This window comes from Pteronotus mesoamericanus, unplaced genomic scaffold (assembly GCF_021234165.1).
Source record: "Pteronotus mesoamericanus isolate MK-2021 breed Mesoamerican mustached bat unplaced genomic scaffold, CSHL_Meso_final scaffold_533, whole genome shotgun sequence".
NCBI lineage: Eukaryota > Metazoa > Chordata > Mammalia > Chiroptera > Mormoopidae > Pteronotus > Pteronotus mesoamericanus.
The window spans coordinates 1,600,377-1,622,204 of NW_026555320.1; the positions used below are offsets into that span (position 1 = coordinate 1,600,377).

The following is a 21,828-nucleotide window of genomic DNA, read 5'->3' on the forward strand; positions in this document are numbered from 1 at the left end:
TGTGGCAATGATGTCAGAATGTACAGGAGTGCCTTGTAATGAGCCTGGCCTTAAGAATCAGAAGCAACCAGGAATGGCTTCTTAACACATGAAACAACAAACCCAGGAGCCTTACACTAGTCACTATCAATGGTAAGTCCCCTGTCGCAGGGCAAGTGGCTAGGATACCTGGGACTTGTCTAAGGATGAACTAGTTAGATCTTTCCTAACGCGCAGACCTGGCTTAAGAGGAAACATAAGCCCTGACCGGTGTGGCTCAGTTGGGCGTCATCCTACAAAGCAGTAGGTTACCATTTCTTTTCCTGGTCAGGGCACATGCCTGTGTTGAGGGTTTGTCCCTGGTTGGGGTGCACACAAGAGGTAACCTATTTATGTTTCTCTCTTACATTGATATGATGTTTCTTTCCCTCTCTTCCTCTCTTCCCCTCTCTCTAGAAATAAATAAATAAAATCTTTAAAAAACAACAACAAAAAAACAGGAACACCAGACCCATGGGGCTTTTTCCTCACTGGACTTTTGGTTATTTCACAACTGGGTCACTTTGATCTGGTTGGTACTCAGCTGTTGGCTCTCGTCAGCCTGTAGGTTTTGTGGGACTTTCTGAACTTCTTAGACGTCATCTCAAGTAGGATATTTCTTTAAGAAAAATTTTTTTGTTTAATTTTTGTTCAAGTACAGTTCTCTCCTTAAAGAGACAGTTCTTTAAAATAGCATTAAACATGGTGGTGAAGCAGAAGTGGAGCTGTGGCACCCGCCTCGCCCCCAGGAGGTGCCGTTGGGAAATACAGGGGCGGATTCCTGCGGAGAGGGTGGTTTCTGCCAGGCCAGGGCTCTCGGGCCAGCCCTGCAGTCCATCACAGCTTTACAGCAAGCCGAGATGGGGGCATCATACCCGCCGCTCTCCACGGGGGGCAGAGCTGCCTGTCCCAGGTCCCGGTGACCCGGCGGAGCAGGGCCCAGGGCTAGTCAACGGAGCGGAGACCTAAGTGGGAGCAGGCGGGAGGAGGCGCGGCGAGGAGCGGAAGGGTCTCGGGCTGTAGGTCTGAACACAGGGACAGGAGCCCCCTCCCAACAGCACGCTGGTCCTGCTGGCCTCTCGACTGTTTGCGAGGGAGAATCCTTCCAAGTCATACAAATGTAAACACAAGACTGTACATCTACAGAACGTTCTTTTTGTTGTTGTTCCTGTTTCTCTTTTTCTTTTATTTTTTCACAAAAGATTCCTTTAATGGTTCTTAAAAAATCTTGAACAGGCAGTGGTAAACGAAGATACCCAAGGCAACGTGAGCCAGCTCCAAGCTGAAGTGAAGAGGCTCAAAGAACAGCTGGCCCAGCTAACCTCAGGGCAGATGCCACCAGGAACCTTTCTGACCAGAGGTGAGATGCGCACAATCTTCTTTATCCAGAGGAAGACCGTGTGCGGCCACTAGTATGAGAACCCTCCAGCGACAGGCACAACCCCATAAGGCCACCCACATGTTTCCACAAGTGTCTATCTCTGTTTATTTCACCTACAGAGGAACATGGTACCTGTTCTGTAACCAGACTCTACAGTACGGAGTTCTGTGAGATATGTGGGAAGTGGCTGTAGAAATAATTTTGAATAATAAAAGTGCTAAGAAGACGTACTAATAAATTTCATTTTGATACACTTCTAAGACTCGGTTATATCATATGTAATCTATATATGTTTACTAAATAGAATGAGAGAGGCTTTTCTTGAAGGAATGGCTAATATATTGACCAGGTTCATTTAAAATCCGTGACCTGTTGATAATAATTTGATTCTTTTAGATTAGTTGAGAGCAGTCAAAGGCTGTTTTAGGTCATCTCTTAGTTTTCAGATTTGAGAGAGAAACATTTCTTCCCCTTTCCCTTTCTTACTGGATCAATTACAGACAAAGATGAGACGGATTACATGAAATATTTCCAAGAGGCAATGTTACTGTTTAAGAAGTCTGAACAGGAAAAGAAGGTAGGAAACTGAATTAGTATAAAGGGGATGCAAGATGTTTCGGGCTTTACCATGTATGTGATGGATGCCTTTCTGAGTGGAGCAAATGGCACCAGTGAGTAAAACAAAGGAAAGCTGTGAAAAATCTAATTTTGCCTTTGAGATTAAATGGGAAGTTAGTGCTTGTTGCTTAAGGAAGATGAATTATTTTTTCACGTTTAACCAAATTATGAATTTTTTTAAGTCTCTGGTAGAAAAAGTTACCCAGTTAGAAGACCTCACCCTCAAAAAAGAGAAATTTATTCAGTCTAATAAGATGATTGTGAAATTCCGGGAAGATCAAATAACACGTCTGGAGAAGCTCCACAGGGAATCGCGGGGCAGTTTCCTGCCTGAGGAGCAGGATCGTTTGCTGTCGGAATTGAGGGACGAGATTCAGACTCTGCGAGAACAAGTGAGTGCGTGACGTGTACGGCGCTTCTAAATGTAACGGAAGCCTGCGGCAAATGGAAGTTGTTACCACATTCTTGCAACACAACAGAAAGTGTTTTAAATGAATTAAACTGACAGTATGATTGTATAATCCAACCCCCCGCCCCCCCCACACACACCTTTTTTCTGAAAATAATAAAACCTGAAGGGAAAAGCACTCAACCCAGCAGGCCAAATCTGATTCACTCCTGTGCACAGCTGTGGTTGCCTGAATCTAGTCCCTTTAAAGTTTCTTTTTTTGTTTTTCCTTTTGCCTGGGAAGGATGGATAATTAATACAGGCACATCATTAAATATAAAGATGATTGGTTATCAGCTATGTGTGTCTCTCAAGAGATTTTATGCATATTCAAGGCAATATGTATACTCCTACTTTTTTTCCTTTTGCATTAAAGGCCACTCACCACACATTCTTTCCTGCACCTTGCCCCTTTCACGTAATATATCTTGGAAAGCATCTGACCCTGGTCCACAGTTTCCTTATTCCTGTCTTTTGTGTAGTTGATATAAGCAGTCTCCTTCGCATGAAGCCTTATGCGTGTCTCCTAGGTGCCTGGCTGAGAGTTTCATGGGTGCAGAGCCCAACAGAGAACGTGGAGTTGTAGGGTATACACACGTGCAGTCTGACCACAAGTGCCACGCTGCTTTCCACTGTGGTGGCAGCAGGCCACCCCCCAGTTCCTCCTGCGTCCATAAGGACACCTTTGTACATATGTAAGTCTGTACTTCTGTGTCACACAGGTAGAGCACCACCCCAGAGTTGCCAAGTATGCAATGGAAAATCACTCCCTCAGGGAGGAGAATAGAAGGCTGAGGTTATTGGAGCCCGTGAAGAGGGCCCAGGAGATGGACGCACAGATGATCGCGGTGCTGGAGAGAGCTTTCCTCGAGGCGGCCGGCACAGAGAGACATGGCAGAAGTAAGGAGGGGCTGTTGGCGCGTGCCTTGCAGGCATGGGCTGTTCTGAAGGGCACTTATGTCACTTGTGTGGAGGGTCTTCACGTTAGCCTCTAGACCTGGCATGCTCATTTCTTATATACATACTTATTCTTTTATGTTATCAAAAGGTATTTTCTATACTTCTCTCAAAAATTAGAGTAGTGCCCACCTTGGCTGGTGTGGCTCAGTGAATTGGGTGCCAGCCTGTTAACTGAAAGGTCCTGGTTTGACTCTGGTCAGGGCGCAGGCCTGGTTGGTGGGCCAGGATCCCGGCTGGGGGCGTGTGAGAGGCAGCCGATCGATGTTTCTCTCACACATCAATGTTTCTCTCCCTTTTTCCTTTCCTTTTCCTCTCTCTAAAAATAAATAAGTAAAACCTTTTAAAAAAAGAAAAAAGCAGAATAGTGCCCTGGCCAGTGTGGCTCAGTAGGTTGGAGCGTCATCCTGTAAACTGGATGGTCACAGGTTCACTATCCAGTCAGGGCGCAGGCCTAGTTTGCGGGTTTGGTCCCCAGGGGGTCGTGTACTGAGGGCAGCCAATCGATGTTTCTCTCCTCTCCCTCTCCCTTCCCCTCTCTCTAAAATCAATGGGCGTGTCCTTGGGTGAGGATTAAAAAAAATCAGATTAGTAAATTACATAGGTTAATAGATAATGCAAAGAAAAGTCCATTGCATATCATTTTGTTAATTAAAGATTGGTTAGATATTAAGTGAAATTTTCCTGTTTTAAGTATTTGAAGTAAAAAATGCTTAACTAAGTACAACATGATGAATGTAGAGTTGAGATGTTCACCCACCTAGTTACGGCCTCATGCTGCTCCCGGCAGTGTTTTGGTCCTGGTGTCACGGTTGCTGGCTGTGCTTGCTCGTGCTCACTCTGTAAGTTACACGGCGTTTCCACTAGGCTTACTTTTAATTTTGTGAAAGTGGTTTATGAGCACTGAACCTGACTTACAGGCTTGGTAGTTATTGGTGTTCATGCTCTGGAATTTAGCAGGAAAGTCTGTGGTCACTCGATTTTTAGAGAATATTTTCATGGCCTTTTATCATATTCTGTCTCAGTCTTTGTTTCTGTTTAGGATGAAATTTAGAAAGTTTTAATCTTTTATTCTGCACTCATAAAGAAGCCTGCTGTCTACTTGCTTTTTGAAATTTTCTTTTCCAAGTTTTTTCCCATTCTCTTTATGACTTAATAAAAGACTAAAATTCCCAGTCTTTGGGTTGTGAAGATACTAAGATTTTAGATACAATTTTAAAATCAGGTTTTCTGTATTTTTTCAACTACTTTTCTCTACAGTACTCTGTATTTTGTTGGCCACTTTGACCTCAATTGTACCTTGACTTGCTACCCTTGAAAAATAATAGTGGTAACTTCTGGACCCCACCATCTTCAAAACAGACGCCATTCTCTACATAACTGCTACATGATGCTTCCCCACCCTGAAACTCAGTGGAGCACTCTTCAACATGCTCAGTCTCCTAAGTAATCCCTGAAAATTAATCTCTCCTACCTAGTGGGTGATGTCAAGTTCTTTCAGCTTGCTGCTTTTGCCGTTTGTTTTCTTTCCTAAAATCCATTGGCTGTCCACAGGAGCCACTAGTACTCATTCCTGCCAGGCTCCCCTGGCGCCGTTTCTGCCCCCAGTCACGTGCGTGTGGCACTGCAGGCTCTGCCCCTAAGGGCTTGTCTTCAACCTGTCCCTGTCCCATCCTGTGGCTTCTCAGATTCTCAAAAGCAACTTCTAATGCTCTTTGTCATGTTGTGTTGTATCTGTGTCTCCTGTTGAGTCTCAGGCTCTTGTGTTTTAGGGCCCACCTTCCAACTCATTTCTCGTGTTTTCCTCCTTATGCTTCAAAATGGATACCTGGCAGAGATCTTAGAAAATGTATTCTGTTGTTTTTGTCTTTCAAAGACCAAGTTGTTGACTTATTATCAGGTCAGCAAGCATTTTCTCCTAAAGCTGCAAAAGAGCCACGTTCTGTAGCAAACACTGAGAAGCTAAAAGCACAACTTCTACAAATTCAGACAGAGCTGAATAATTCAAAGCAAGAGTATGAAGAATACAAAGAACTGACTAGGTAACGTACACATGCACATTCATGCTTACTTATTTTCTTATCTTTCTGTGTTGATTTATTTTCGGGTTTGACGTTGTCAATTTAATCCAGCATTTTACTTGAAGTATTGATTTGTTTAGGCATGAGGGAAAAGGGTTTGCTTCTAGTTTTGTTTTTACTCATTGTTTTTAAACTGAGGTATAATTAACATAAATTTCTAGCTCTTTAATAATGTATTTAATGAACTAGATAATAAGAATGTTTTAATGTTGATGTGAATGTCTATTGAACTTACATAGTAAAGAATTTTATCTGACCATATATTTAAATCACTAATGTTATGAATTAAATCTGGATTTTCAGAAATTTCAGGTTATTAATATTCTTACTTGTTCTTTGTGTAAAAGAAAACAAGTAAAACCACATTTATATTATAAGAAAGATTAACCCTATTCTAAAATACAAAAAAGTGTTTTTTAAATAACATTTCACACATGGAACCAGTATGGGCTCTTTGGGCTTTAGGTTGGAGCTCTGCCATTTACTCGCTGAGCACCTTAAACAGTCACCAAGTCTCTGAGCTGTGTTTTACCCTAAATGGAAAGCGAGGGTAATAATCGAAGAATATCTCTGATTTAAAGAGGTAACGATAAAGTTATGTGAGAGTATAAAGTACTCTACTAATGTATGATATTACTTATTACCTAAAATACTAAATTTTATAATATCTTTTAGGAAAAGGCAGCTAGAATTAGAATCAGAGCTTCAGTCTTTGCAAAAAGCGAACCTTAATCTTGAAAACCTTTTGGAAGCAACAAAAGTCTGCAAACGACAAGAAGTTTCTCAGCTGAATAAAATTCATGCTGAGACACTGAAGGTAGGTCCCCTGAAGCAGTACTGCAGCCTTCGGCCACTGCTCTCTCATTTTGTTACCAGCAGGGTCTGCACCAGCACCTCCCTGCACAGACAGAGTCTCCTGCGGGCAGGTAAGCCAGGGCGACCAGTCCCAGTGCTCTGACGCGGACCCAGTGGCCGGCAGCAGGGGAGTGCACTGTGGGGTCAGACCTGGCTTCAGATTCCCATCTGCCACTACTCTCACGAGGGATTTCCAGCTTCTGAGCCTCACCCTTATTGTCTGTGCATCGGAGAGGAGGATCATTTAATTGCTTTTTAGGTTTATTAGAGCATTAAATGAGATAATAAAGTGCTAGGCACCTGGGAATGAAAATTAAGACCCTTTCATTCCCCTCATTCGCAGTGAGGTCAGACATCTTTCTTTGTTCATTGTCCATTTGTCTCTTCTGTGAAAAAAGAGCCCATTTTTCTACTACTTGATTTGTGGGAATTTTTATGTGTTAATCTTTGTTATACCTACGGCCAATACATTCTGTCATCGCATTCCTTGTCCTTTTGTTATATAGAAATTTTAAAATTTTCATATAGCCAGGTTTACTGTTTCTTTACCTTTTTGACTTCTTTCATTCATTTTTATTTTTTCCAAAAAATTTTAAGAGATTTTATTTCCTTATTTTTAGAGAGAGGGAAAGGAGGGAGAAAGAGAGGGAGGGGAACACTGGATTGCCTCTCGCACATCCCCATCCGAGGGCCTGGCCCGCAGCCCAGGAGTGCGGTCGAACCAGTGACAATGGTTTTCGTGGGTGGGGCGGTGGCTAAGGAGTGCGGTCGAACCAGTGACAATGGTTTTCGTGAGTGGGGCGGTGGCTAAGCTGCTGGGCTGCACGTCAGGCCTCCTGCTGTTCCTTTTTAAAGGCTCAGACCATCTCAGCATCATCAGTATATAATACTTTCTTTTACTACAAATCTTCCTGCCCTTACACTGTATTTAGATTGGCCAGGGAAGTCTTCCCAATTTGTTCTTTTTATCTTCTTACACATTTATTCTTTGTATAAGGTTTGGAATCAGCCTATCAGGTTTCATTTTTCTAAATCTTACTTGAAATGCTTAAAAGTCTTCATTAGATTGATAGATTTGTTTCCACTTGGGCATTTCTGTGCTGCCTCTCAGGGATGCTTTTTTCCTGTTTATTAAGAGAATTTTAATTTTGCCCTCTCTGTTCACACAATTATTATATTTTTCATGTATGGTAATGTTTCCCATAATTATTTTTTTTACTGCAGATTATAACTACACCAACCAAGACTTACCAACTTTGGTCTCGACCGGCACAAAAGCTAAGCCCCGAAATGGGGAGTTTGGCGTCTCTGCACACTCAGGATGCTAGCAAATTAGACAACGATATCTTCAATGAGCCAGTTCCACCTGAGATGAATGAACAAGCGTTTGAGGCCATTTCTGAAGAGCTTAGAATGGTGCAGGTAATGTTTAGTTTTAGAAAAAATAAATAGACATTTATTCAAACAAATTTTCTTTATTTATCATTTTAACTCTATAATTTGCAGTTTTCAGACCTATTTGGTATCTTTCTAAGTCCTTGGCCTAGAATCCAATCTACTGTTGTCCTTTTAATTTGCTCTGCGATATTCAGCAAGTCATTTTCCAATGTCCTGAGGCTTTGGTTCTTTTATATGTAAGGAAACCAGTTTGCCACGAGCTTCAGGTTACAGAACTGGTTTGATTATCTGCTAAAAAAAGTTAAAAGTATTTTAAAGACTCTTGTTACAGATGAAATTTTAGACAGCTTTTGCTATATTTGAAATAACATGAAATTTGATTATCTCAGAATTCTGGTGATTTAATTTTTTTAGAAAAAGTTTATCTGTTGTCTAGTAAAACTTAGAATGAACCAGACCACCCCAAATTCCAAAATTTTGCCCTTTTATGGCATGGAGTCTTATCTGGTGAAGTCACTCTGTGGCCCTGAGAAAGCTCCTCAGAAATCCCAAGATGGTTGTATGGTTTAATCCATGGTTTTAATTTTAATCATTTCTTTCCTGTGTGTTTTAGTTTATCCACTTAGATCAACTACAAGTACAATTCTGAAATATGAGAAGTCATTAGAGTAGACTTCTGAGATTGTTTTCTGGCTCCAAGCAGGCCTTTGATACCTTTGTCCATATGAGGTTCTGAGTTTTGTTTTTTTTAATGCAGAAGAAATAGTGGAATGTTTGAAATTTGCATTACAAGACATTTTGACAACAACTGAAGTTTTTGTGTTGCAGGAACAAATGAGTGCCCTTCAAGCTAAGTTGGATGAAGAAGAGCATAAAAACCTGAAGCTTCAGCAGCACATTGACAAACTTGAACATCATTCTACACAAATGCAGGAGGTAAGTCCGAGAGCATGGCATCAAGAATGTGAGTCCAGTTCTCAAAGGAAGCGTCTCAGGAAGGAAAGGACTTCACAGAGCCCTGGTCAAGGCTGATTGGAGCTGTGGTCTCCACTCCCTTACCTCGCACACGGCTGCGATAATGAGCCACATCCCCGCAGGCGGAGCTCTGGCGCTCTCAGTCCATAGTGCTCCGGGATCCCCTGCTGCCGGTCCAGAGGAAAGAAGAATGGACCAGCCAGGTGCCTGCAAGGATCCTTTCTGTGTTGGGTGTCCTCGCTGAAGTGGTGGGAACAGCCAGTTTCCTTCTGGTCAGAGATTTTAAAACTAGATTTTCAAACGAGAAACACGGTGATGCTTTGGGGTGTGTCTCAGCACGCCAGTGTGCCTTTTCCAGTCAGGTGATCTCTTTCCCACAGCTCTTCTCGTCGGAGAGAACTGATTGGACCAAACAGCAGCAGAAGCATCTCTCACAATTGAATGACCTTGAGAAGCAGCTGTGGGACACTCAAACTAAGAATGACTGTAAGTTTGAACAACTAGGAACTTTAATCTGGATACTGGAATTCAGTATCTTTTTATTCATATGACTGAGTTTTGTCCCTATGTTTTTGGTTGGTTGGTTGTTTGTTTTAATTAGACTGTTGAGTTTGCCTGGCAGTGGTAAGTGAAGGTAATAACCATATAGGGTAATTTGCTTCAGGATCACTCACAGACAAATGATACAACTCTTTGCTTAAAGTTTTAATACCGCTTTGAAAATGAATTGCCTTGAATTCATAAGAGGAATAATGTTTTGTTTTTTATTAACCACTTATTTTCACTTTTCAATTATAGTTTTGAACGTTTTAAAAGTGACAAAACAAAGCACAAATTATACGTTGGTATATATTCATAAATGCAGGAGTGTCATTGATTCCCAGTTTGTTTGTTGTTTTCAGTTTATTTCTCCTTTCATCAAAATATCTGCAGTAGTTTGTAATAATGTTCAAACAAAAAAGACAGCCATTCAGTTTTTTTTCACCTAAGAAAGTACCTAATTTTAAGTTGGAGTTCCCTTAGAAGACCAGAAGTGTTTAACTCATTTTAGAAAGTTCTGGCACATTTCCAGGGCGTTTTCAGTAATTAAGATTAGGTCACTTAAAATATGTTATATACCTTGATTTTTTTTTCATATAAAGAATTTTGATGCACATTCTAAATGTAGAAAATTATGTAATCTACAAGTCAGGGACAAATGATGTTAATTCTTCCTTTTTTTGGTACAAATATACCAAAAGCTATGAGCAGGGAAAGGGAGAAAACAGAACTCTCAGTGCCCTTAGGCACCTACCACCTGGCTGTGCAACATCGACTTTCTTTTGCTGATTGTGTGAAGATACCTATTGTTTTTATTTGCCTACTTTGTAAACAATATGTGTAGAGAAGCCTGTTGAGGAATTACTTTGTTTTTTAGTTTTGAAAAGTGAGGTGCATGACCTGCGAGTCGTTCTTCAGTCTGCGGACAAGGAGCTGTCTGTGGTGAAACTGGAGTACAGTTCATTCAAGGAGAGCCAGGAGAAAGAGCTCAGCGACCTTTCTGAAAGACACGTGCACGTGCAGCTGCAACTAGACAGTGTCAGGTAGAGTGGTTTGGTTACAGTTGGCCTGTAGCCCTGGACTCCTAGCAGTGCGCGTTCTGTAAACTGAACTCAAGCTAGTTAAACCGAAAGTTAATTTATTGGCTCACAATATTGGGAAGGCTCGGGGGTGATGGTGATTTCAGGGGCAAACTAGGTTGTGTCTCAGACAGTATTGTCAGTGTGCGTCATTCTGTTTCTTTTGCTCTCTGTCTCTCCCTCCCTCTCAGTCCCAGCTCTGCTTCCCTCTGGGTTGCCCTCATTCTGTCCTATTGAGGGCCTTCCTCTGTGTGGCAGGGAACAGGAGACCTCACTGCTCCATATTCATCTCCTGGTGTGTCAACTCCTGTGAAGAAATCCTCTCACCCAACAGCCATGTATCATTCTCAGGGAGAACTGGAATTGGCCTTGCTTGAGTCTCTGCTTACATTTGGACCGGTCACTTAGCAAGGGTGTGAGGTGATATTGGCCTGACAAGGTGACATGCCTGTTCCAGAGGGAGAGGTGTCCTCTCATGAGAGGAAGGGATAGCACAGGGAGGACAAGTCCGCAGTTGTCACCATCATCCACAGTAACTTCAGGGGCTGGCTGGTCCATCTAGTGCTGGCAATAGAGAAACAGAGTAATCTAAGATGGAACATGTTTTTTTTTACGGGGTTTTTTCTTGCTAATTTCAGCCTTCTGTAAAATGTAACTTAAAACTATTTTGTGGTGATGGTTGGTGTGTTTTTTTTAAGATTTTATTTATTTATTTTTAGAGAGGGGAAGGGGGGAGAAAAAGAGGGAGAGAAAGAAACATCAGTTTGTGGTTGCAACTCTCATGCCCCTTTCCAGGGACCAGACCTGCACCCCAAGCATGTGCCCTGACTGGGAATCGAACCATTGACCCTTTGGTTCCTAGGCTGGCACTCAATCCACTGAGCCACACCAGCCAGAGCTATTTTGTGTTTTTGATATTGCCTCCTGGGTCTGTGGCAGTAATTTAATAATGGACATTTTGAAGGTGATGCTCTGAGTGTATATGAGTGTGACTGCTCAATCTAGAAAACCTGCTAGTAGGCAACCTTGGATTTAATTTTTATAGAAGTGGTAAAAATTAAAACCTGTAGCTGTTGAATGTTTTCTGATTATTAATTAAGACAGAGGAAGAAACCTGGCTGGTGTAACTCAATACATTGAATGCTGACCTGCGATCCCAAATGTCGCTGGTTCAAATCCCAGTCAGGGCACATGCCTGGATTCAGGCCAAGTCCCCATTTGGGGGCGTGTGCGAGGCAACCGATTGATGTATCTCTCACACATGGATGTTTCCCTCTCTTTCTCCCTACTTTCCTCTTTCTAAAAATAAATAAAATCGTTAATTAAAAAAATAAAAGAGAGGAAGAAAATGAGAACTGTAGACCCAATCCACCCATGGCTATCTTTTTATGGGGACTGCCAATGCGGTTTTTTTTTAATTAACACAGTTGTTTTTTTTTTTTAATGAGAGCTTTCTTATTTTAAAACAACCCATACTTTACCATCTTTTTAAAAATTAGACAGTTTGGTGGCACAGAACCCACATTGCTGCACAGTGACCCTCAGCTGCGCTGTGAGTCTCTTCTTCCCTCTAGAGGCATGTGCTGAGTCAGCGCTTCCTCCGCTGCCCTGTGCTGTGTCCCCAGCATCAAGGCTGCTGGGGAGGTGCCATTTATCATCGGGTGCACTGTTGTTTTTTCTTTTTTCTTTTACTTTTTTTAAGATTTATTTATTTTCAGAAAGAGGGGAAAGGAGAGAGAAAGAGAGGGAAACATTGATGTGAGATAGAAACATCGATTGGTTGCCTCTTGACCCTACAATCCAAGCATGTGCCCTGACCAGTAATCAAACCGACAACCTTTCTTTCAGGGGATGATGCCCAACCAACTGAGCCACGCCAGTTAGGGCTGCTAGTTTTTTGTTTTGGAGTTTTTTTTAGATTTTATTTATTTTTAGAGAGAGGGGAAGGGAGGGAGAGAGAGGGAGAGAAACATCAATGTGGGAGAGGAACATCAGTTGGCTGCCTCTCTTATGCCCTCCAACTAGGGACCTGAGCCGCAACCTGGGCATGTGCCCTGGCTAGCATGGAAACTGGTCACCGTTCGGTACGCAGGCCAGTACTCAGTTCGCGGAGCCGCGCCAGCCAGGGTAGAGCCGTTGTCTTTTCTGACACCTGGCACTTATTTTTCATATCTGAATCACTAAGTCTAATCCTGGCTTTGTCATAAATTAACTGGGTGATTTTTTGAAAAGTTGCTCCACTAATCTTACTGGATCTTAATTTCCTCATGTTTATATATTAATTGAAGTGGATCTAAGATATTAAGAATCCACTACATTTGGCTGTGTACTTAAATTCTGTCTTAAAAACATCGAGCTTTTCCTTGCTTCTTCAATGAGACATAATTTAACGTCTCAGTGTTTCAGATTTCCCATAGAGTACATCACTCACCGGGCTGCGTGTACCCCCTCATGGCACTCTCCCTACAGATGTGTTTCTCGAATTATTTTACCTGCTTTATTCATACAGTTTACATTATAAATACATCTGTTCCCCCTCACTACCACCTATGGTCTGTATACTTATCTTTAGCAACCGATTTGTACGGCTTTGTAGTTTGCTGCTTCTGCTCTGCTTTCAGTTAGTAGAGATATAGGCCCCTGTCTGGTAACCCCTGTGTGAAAGCTGGGGCGTCTGTTTTGGATGGCCCATGAGGCAGGCTCGTTTCCTAGTTCCTGGCTGGGCTCTGGGTGTGGGGCGTCCACGGTTTGTTGGGTAGCAGCACCAGAGGCTGGCAGCCTACAGAGCAGCCGATAATAATCGTGTGCATTAGATAGTTCTGCCCCCAGGGAGGTTACACTCCTCCCAGATTGAAGCCACATTTGACATCTTGAGAAACCTCCGTAGAGTTGGGGGACTATGTAATGAATAGACAGAACTGAGCTATCCACCAAACTAAATTAATAGCCAGTCCCTAGGTTACGCAAGGGCTAGGTCTGGAGCCCCCTAAATTGGCACCATTCTAGATTGCCAGTCAATTAGGCATGCCTGTTTGAAACCACGGGAGGAAGAACGAGGAAATGGCTACAGGCTGGCACGGGCACCCTGTCCCGTCCGTCGCACTATGCTGTGGTTCCGTCTGTGACAGGCCTGCGCGTCGTGGGCATTTTACATAAGCTCTTGAGGATCTTTAATCAGTTAAGGCTTCACTAAGTTGGGAATGGTCTGTAGCTGGGATAAATCGAACTGCAGACGATCTGACTAGAGCTACATTTAATGTTTATATTTACCATTGTAAAAATGTTTTCCTGATAAAGATTAGAAAATGAAAAACTTCTTGAGAGCAAAGCCTGCCTTCAGGATTCCTATGAAAACTTACAAGAAGTAATGAAGTTTGAAATTGACCAACTTTCCAAAAATCTCCAAAACTGCAAAAAAGAAAATGAGACTCTGAAATCTGATCTGAATGTAAGTTAAGAAAGGTACTGGTTATTCCCGAATTTGTGCTGGGTGTGTGGCCGCCCCCTGGGGTGCAGGGCAGGCCCGGTCAGGGCCTCTCCCTCACTTCCTGTGCTGGCCTGGCGTGGGGCCTGCCACCCAGGAAGTACTGATTGCGCTTGTTGCCCTGACGTTGCTGGTAAACAGTTACTTAAAATCTGATGTCACGTTGTCTTTTAGAATTTGATGGAGCTTTTTGAGGCAGAAAAAGAACGCAATAACAAATTATTATTACAATTTGAAGAAGATAAAGAAAACAGTTCTAAGTGAGTGCTCTTTCTCTTTTGCATTAGTGAACTAGAATATCATTTACTACCACACTTTATCTTGTTTTTCTTTATTGTTAATACCCTGCAAAGTTATTTTTTTCTATAGCATTCCAAAAATGAATATCTCTTTTTTTGTGTAAATGGGTATGTAGGGAAACTTAATTTTTTCAAGTATTCAATCACTAGCCATGGTACTTTTTAAATGAATGGTGGTGATCAGAACTCAGGGCCTTCTATAATTAAATCACACTGTTTATTGGAAGGGGGATTGATTCTTTATTTCTGTCTCTACTATTGTTTTTCTAGCTGCCCTTTTTTTCTCCTGGCCTCTTAATATGAATGCCATTGTCTTTCTTCCCTTTCTCTCCAAGTTCTTTTCCTTGGTCATCTCTGTCAGTCTCTTGGCCTCAGCCAACCGGATGATACTACTCTTTGGAGAAGAATCTGTATTTGTTTATTCAGCAGATGCTTGTAGAGTTCTGACTATGAGACAGAGCCTCTCTAGGCCCTAGTGTACAGTGGTGAATGCATCTAATGGATGCAAATATCTGGTTGGGAAAGAGACAGTTAACTAGTAAGTTATTCATTTCAAACACTTAGTGATACCGGGCAAGCCAGGTATTTTTCTGGCCAATGCTAGAACATCTACAGATGAGATAGTGAACAATATCCTTGTTCTCATGAGTTTTACATTCTAGCACAGAGAGACAGGTAACAAATACGCACAATATGTTAGATGTTATGTTTGGGAATCCTAAGTGCTTTGAAGAAAGAGAAACTGTTGTGACACAAAACTGGGTTTGTATTCAATAATTGTGGAAGAAGTAGGTTCAAATTTATGACTCACACTGGAATACAATGCTAACACCAAGTTTGTGCCTAATAAAGTTTAGGTGCATTGCACTAAATCTCTTTTGTATAAATAGTTCCTGTTTTTATTGAACGAAGTCATGAGTAAAAGATACTTCTTCTCTTCCAGAGAAATCTTAGATGTTCTTGAAGCTGTGCGTCAGGAGAAACAGAAAGAGATGGCCAAGTGTGAGCAGCAGGTAAAGTTCCTGTACTCTCACTCTAAAATTTGAGCTTTGTAATTTTTCCTTATGTCAAAAGAGGTTTATTATAACAAGTGTCTCAGCTTTCATATGTTGAAAATTGGTAATAAATCCTGACTGGTGTGGCTCAGTGGACTGAATGCCGGCCTGCAAACCAAAAGGCTGCTGGTTCAATTCCCAGTCAGCGCACATGCCTGGATTGCGGGACCAGGTCTCTGGTTGGAGGCATGCAGAGGCAACCAGTGGTTATCTCTCTCTCACACTGATGTTTCTCTCTCTTGCTCCCTCCCTTCCCCTCTCTCTAAAAGTAAATAAATCATAAAAAAAAAAAAAACCATTGGTAATAAAAAGATGGAGTGTTTGGTTGCTTGTATTATTTTTCAACTCTGTATTTCTAACTCCCATATGGCCATTTTTATATTTTTTGGTGGTCTCCTAATAGAGACCACAAAATCTGAGTCTTTTAACCCAACTTATTGTGTTCAAGTATTACTCCTACTGTACACTGTATATGAAAAACATTTCAACTTTTTCTATGTGTGTAGTTAACTCTGTGATTTAATTCTTTTTCTAAAAATATTTATTTTTTTCCCCCGCATAGATGGCAAAAGTACAAAGACTAGAAGAGAGTTTGTATGCCACCGAAAAAGTCATCCGTTCCCTGGAGAAGTCCAGGGAGGCTGACAAGGTAGGTGGCGGGTGGCGCCGCCTCCCTCTGTGCTTTCTTTGGAAGTGGTGCTTTAGCCTCCCAGCCTCCCGCTCTGAGGGCGACTGATAGCCAGTGCTTCTGTGTGCACCGGTGCCCTGTCATCCTCCAAGGTTTCTAGAGAATGAGGTCTTTTATTTACGTTCATTTTCCACATAACTTCAAGTGCCAGCAGTTCCGTCTCTTTCGAAGGCAGTGTTTCCCAAGCACGCCCTGCCCCTTTTCACTGGGAGGCTGTTCGTGTGGCCTTTTCCTGTTGACCCTGAGCCCCATAATACAAAGTCATAAATCCCTGGTGTTGACTTTAGCTAGCCTAATAATCATAATAAGTATGCTTAAGTATAACAACATTAGGTATAAATTCCTTGTGTCTAGCTTTTATTCATAAAAACAAAGGAAATGATTAAATAAACTGGTATAAAACCATTACAATATAAATAGATAACAATAATGTAATGTGACATTTGGCTGAGGTGAAACTGGCTTCTGTTGTCATTAGGAAAGATAAAAAGTTTGTCATTTATAAATGATCTTCACGTCACTGGGTGTGAAGCTATTGTTTCTGTCCCCATCAGGAAGCTGTCGCTGACCTCAGGAGCCAGATCCAGGTGCTGAGAACATCAGTCCGTGAGAAAACAGAGACCATAGATACCCTGAAGCAGGAACTGAAGGACATCACTGTAAGTTCTGTTCCTAAAAAGGTATTAAATTTGAGCCTAAGACACATTTTGCAGCTGCCTCAGGAGGTTAACAAATACTTTCACCAGAAAAAAAAGACTCTGTGGTCAGATAGATTTGCAAATGCTAGTTACACCTCAACGGAGTCTGCATTTGCAGAACAGGCAGAGCCTTTAACATGCGAATGTGCAGTGTGAGTGCATCTCAGTTGAAGGGTCGTGCTTCCTCCTTCCCTTGCGACAAGGGGGTATGGTTGTCAGCGTCCCCCACTCCTCTGCTCCATATGGAGCTTGCTGCCGCCATATTTATTTCTGATGGCAGATGTTTTCACTGGTACCTGTAGGACTTACCCACTGTTTGGTCATCCATGCATTTATTCCTCCATCCCTTAGTTCAACAAGTAATGATTGGATTAATTTGTGTTAATGTGGTCATCACCTTGGAATTTGGAATCATTCTTAAGTTTATTTTCATCTAAAACTATAGATAATAAAGCAGGCAGCTCTTATATGGAAACTTTCTTCTCTGCAGTGTAAATACAACTCTGCTTTGGTCGACAAAGAAGAGAGCAAAGTGTTGATTAAGAGACAGGAAGTAGAGATTCTGGATCTGAAGGAAACCCTTAGACTGAGAATAATCTCTGAAGACATTGAGGTAATTGTTAGCACATCATGACTCTTTTTTTGTACTTCATTACTTGTCAATATGTATATGTTTATATGGAAGTTATTGATGAATAAATGAGGATTTTTTATAGGAATAGGCCATAATTAGACCTATTTTTCCCCAAGCAGACATTAACACATAAGATTACACTGTTATATTTTATCTGGTTGACTTATCTTTAATCATTTGTGCAGACACCATGTTAAGTTCTTGTCACTACCCTGGGGGTGAGGGGAAGGGAGAGCAGAGGGCAATTAGACCTCTGTTGGGATACCCATATGCATTCGCTGTAATATTTATCTCTAGGCCTGCTCACTAGTATTAACTGCTTGGTTTGTCTTGGAATGGATTACCCCACAAGCAAAAAAAAGAAAGAAAAAGAAAAAAAGAGAAAAAGGTCTCACTTAACACTTTCTCTCAATCTTTTAAAAATTGCACATAGTAATGATTTGCAAATCCTTATTGGAGAAACACAATTAAGAAATTCTGCTTATGTGGGGATTGTCCCTTGACAGAGAGACATGCTCTGTGAGGACCTGGCTCACGCTACTGAGCAGCTGAACATGCTCACCGAGGCCTCGAAAAAGCACTCGGGGCTCCTGCAGTCCGCCCAGGAGGAGCTGACCAGGAAGGAGGCCCTGATCCAGGAGCTCCAGCACCAGGTGAGCAGCTGCGTGGGCAGCCGCGCATGAGCTCTGAAGGACTCGGTTGCTCCCGGGGGTTCAGCCTTGCTTGGCTGTCTTCCTGCCCACCTTCCATCCTTGATGGCGCCGGCAGGTTCTGACCACTGTGGTGAGGTTATGGCTAATTTTTATCCTCTTTTTGGCTGCTGCTGTTTTATATTCTATATTTTTCCTCACGTGACCCTTTGATTGTTTGTGAAGCTTAAAAACTAAGTTGTTATTTTTTAAAAACATTTTATTTATTTATTTTTAGAGAGGGGGAGGGAGGGAAAAAGAGAGGGAGAGAAACATAAACTAGTTGCCTGCCGCAAGCACCCCAACCAGGAACTTGGCCCACAACCCAGACATGTGCTCTCACCAGGAGTCAAACTGGCGACCTTCCGCTTTGCAGGATGATGCACAACCAACTGAGCCATGCTGGTCAGGGCAAAACACAGTTTTATTTAAAAAGTGTAAACAGCCCTGGCTGGTGTGGCTCAGTGGATTAAGAACTAAAGGGTTGCCGGTTCGATTCCCAGTCGGGGCACATGGCTGGGTTGCAGGCCAGATCCCCAGAAGGGGGCACACAAGAGGCAACCACACATTGATGTTTCTCTCCCTCTCTTTCTCCCTCCCTTTTCCTCTGTCTAAAAATAAATAAGTTTAAAAAAATAAAATAAAAAGCGTAAACAAATTGGTGAGAGAGAGGGTGAGGGGAAGGATATAGTAGTAACTAAGATATACAGACACAAATGGCAGCCCCAGACTTTACAATTTGTTACTTTAAAAATTGCTGTTTTAATATATTGTTGCTTTTGATTATTGATCAAATCCCCGCCCCCCTGCCACTCCCCGCCTCCCAAATGTAAAACCTGTTTCTACAAACCTTAGGAAGATAGGCTGGTCTAACTGGACCATAGGTTCCATATTATTTTCTAACTTACAACCTTACATTTGCTGATTTTTCCCAGTTGAAACAAAAGAAAGAGGAAGTGGAACAGAAGAAAAACGAATATAACTTCAAAATGAGGCAGCTGGAGCATGTGATGGATTCTGCTGCCGAGTGTCCCCAGGTACTTTTCAGAAAAAGAGTGCATTTCAGGAGGAATGAAGTTTTGTGAGTTTTAAAAGTCTGGAAATTACTAAGACCATAGCTTTGTCTTTTTATAAAAAAATTTTTCACTGACACATTTTCTGCTTTTTACTTGAAAAAAAGGAACCAGTGTTTTTTACGTTTTGCTTGGACAAGATTTAGACTAAGCCAAATAGCTTGAATATATTCTATATGGTTGGCATATACCTTTAAAATGAAATCTTTATAACATCACTTAATCGAGCATTTGGATGAAATTTGATTTTATTTTAGAGCCCTAAAACACCACCTCATTTTCAAACACATTTGGCAAAACTCCTGGAAACACAAGAACAAGAGATAGAAGATGGACGAGCCTCTAAGGTTTCTTTGCAACACCTTGTAACTAAGCTAAATGAAGACAGAGAAATCAAAAATGCTGAAATCCTCAGAATGAAGGTAACTGGGTAATTGTTTCCAATAAATTTAACATTTTAATAAGGAGTATCTTCCATGGTTACTGAAGATACAAAATTCAAAAGGCACAAAACTCAGTGTAGACAGAAAAGCCTCCCTTTCACTCCTGACTCCGAGCTACTCGTCTGCTGTTCTGGAGGCTCCCAGTGTAGCCAGTTCCTTAGTTACCTTTTAGAGCTTTCGGGGCATGTGCAACCACGTCTGAGCACGCGTCTCCCTGCTCCTTTGGCTTTTCTACGGTGGCATCGTCATGCAGGCCGACCAAACCGCTCTCATCACGCACAGTGCTGGCTCACGGCTAGATCTTGGCGTTTTCAGTGGCTGACGCGTGTTGTCTCATTGAAGTTTTAAGTTTGTATTTTTCTCATTAGCAGTAAGATTGAGCACCTTTCTTTGAATTCTGTCCTTCTCCCCATTTTCTGTTGTTGAACTTTTTCTTAATGGTTTGGAGGCATTCTTTATATATTAGATTAGTTTTTGTTTATGATAGTTAAAAATACTGTTCTCTCATTTGCCATCCTTTCAAACTTCTTCCTAGTGTTTGTTAGCCAGGTACACGGGGGTGAGGGTGTGCTTCGCGTGGCACTGCAGGCTGGGAGGGGTGTGGGGGGTGCGGGGGGAGTGCCGGGTCGTCGGTGAGTGGGGGCGGGTAGGGAGGTGCTTGTAAGGTCATCGCTCTGCAGGGCGGTTTTGTTCAGGAACAGTGCTAGCTCACTGCACCCTCGTTGGGTAAGGTGTATGACGACCATGTCCCTCTCAAGCTTTGTTTCTGTTGGAGGGGTTGTTCCCGGCCTTTCTGCTGAGGGCAGCTCTCAACGTGCTGCCGTCTCAGGACTGTAACTGTTCCCCAGGTTGGCGTGGTCTGGGTGCCCCACAGAAACTGGTGAGGTTAAAAGAAATCAAATAATGGACGGAAGAAGTAAATCAAAGAGGATCCTTCTTGCAGACTAGTATTTATACCTTCTAGATGGTTATGCTCATGATTTTCAATTAGATTCTATTAAATAGACCCAAATAGAACAATTACCAAAGTAGTGACGTTTTGTCATCTTTCCTCATAAAGGAATTTTAATGAATCATGTGGTGCTGATCAGAGACTACATTTAAGATGCTGGGTATGAAACTGAATCACAAGTTCCAGGCCCCTAAGAGCTTATCACGGTCAACTTTTCATCCAGTGTCATGCAGCGCAGTGTTCTGTGCAGAAGAGCTTGAAGGAGAAATACCTGTCTTGGTCATGGCCTTGGGGAACAAAATAAGGCCTCCTCTCGTGTTTTCTGAAAAGTATGATTTCATGTGTTACTAGGAGCAGTTGAGTGAGATGGAAAACCTACGCCTGGAAGCTGAGCAGCTGAGAGAGAAAAACTGGCTCCTGCAAGATCAGCTGGATGATATCAAAACCCAAAAGGACAACAGGTGCGAAAGAGCCACCGGAACCCTGTGGGCTGTGTCTCGGCCTGCCTGGGTATAGTTCCATGCATGAGGTCGGAATATACACTGGTTTCCCACCAGCTGCTGTTTCGTTTTGTTTTGTTTATTTATTTTAAATCATTTTTTATTTTTCAAATACAATTAATACTCCCCAGTGATTAGATATAACTAAGTGATCATCCCGATAAATCCTGTACCCACCTGTCACCATACATAGCATTAGAATGTCATTGACTGTATTCCCTGTGCTGCACTTTACCTCCCCATGACTCTTCTTTAACTGCCAATCTGTACTTTATCCCTTCGCTTCCTATACCTGTCCCCTCAACCCCCCTCCCATCCTCCAGTCTGGCAACCATCAAAATCTTCTCTGTATCTATGAGTCTGTTTCTGTTCTGCTTGTTTGTTTATTCTGCATTTTAAGATTCAATTGTTCATACATATGTATTTATTGCCATTTTATTGTTTGTTTGTTTTTTTCCTCACCTGAGGATGTGCTCGTTGATTTTAGAGAGAGGGGAGGGGAGGGAGGGAGAGGGACAGAAACATCGACTGGGTCTTACGTGTGCCCTGACCAGGGATTGAACCCACAACCTTCAGGTTTATGGGATGATGCTCCAACCAACTGAGCCACACCAACCAGGGCTTATTCATATTTTTTACCTTTTTTCCTTTTGAATCAGGTCTGCTGAGGGTGTTGATTTTTCCAGAGTGGGAGAACGAGGCATTTTCTTGGCCTTGCCCATGAAACTGTGTTGTTGGAGAGCTATTGCAATGAATTTCAGACATGTCAGAAACTTGAATCAAACTGTCTATTTCTATTTGAAAAGAAAAAGGGGAGCAAATCAATCAACAAGATCAGAGGTCCCGCAGCAAAGGGGGATGTCCTCCCAGCTGGGTTTGCCTCTGACTCGCCGGCTGGGGAGCAGCTCTCTGGGGGAGACTTCCCCTGGGTCTGGGCACCTGGGTTTGTGTGTGTGGCCTCAG

The 21,828-nt window shown here is 42.2% G+C and overlaps 1 protein-coding gene across 1 annotated transcript in view; it reads left to right on the top strand.

Annotated features, from left to right (window-relative positions):
* Window positions 1-21,828, top strand: part of KIF15 (kinesin family member 15) — a 46,015-nt gene that overhangs the window by 18,898 nt on the left and 5,289 nt on the right. Inside the window, exons 9-28 of the mRNA XM_054594590.1 lie at window positions 1,255-1,378; window positions 1,900-1,976; window positions 2,200-2,409; window positions 3,188-3,365; window positions 5,299-5,464; window positions 6,179-6,320; window positions 7,583-7,780; window positions 8,585-8,692; window positions 9,112-9,217; window positions 10,149-10,314; window positions 13,648-13,798; window positions 14,009-14,094; window positions 15,077-15,146; window positions 15,751-15,837; window positions 16,431-16,535; window positions 17,065-17,187; window positions 17,715-17,861; window positions 18,833-18,934; window positions 19,228-19,392; window positions 20,717-20,826. Coding sequence (XP_054450565.1) covers window positions 1,255-1,378; window positions 1,900-1,976; window positions 2,200-2,409; window positions 3,188-3,365; window positions 5,299-5,464; window positions 6,179-6,320; window positions 7,583-7,780; window positions 8,585-8,692; window positions 9,112-9,217; window positions 10,149-10,314; window positions 13,648-13,798; window positions 14,009-14,094; window positions 15,077-15,146; window positions 15,751-15,837; window positions 16,431-16,535; window positions 17,065-17,187; window positions 17,715-17,861; window positions 18,833-18,934; window positions 19,228-19,392; window positions 20,717-20,826 — 2,621 coding nt within the window. The remainder of the gene's footprint in view (window positions 1-1,254; window positions 1,379-1,899; window positions 1,977-2,199; window positions 2,410-3,187; window positions 3,366-5,298; window positions 5,465-6,178; window positions 6,321-7,582; window positions 7,781-8,584; window positions 8,693-9,111; window positions 9,218-10,148; window positions 10,315-13,647; window positions 13,799-14,008; window positions 14,095-15,076; window positions 15,147-15,750; window positions 15,838-16,430; window positions 16,536-17,064; window positions 17,188-17,714; window positions 17,862-18,832; window positions 18,935-19,227; window positions 19,393-20,716; window positions 20,827-21,828) is intronic.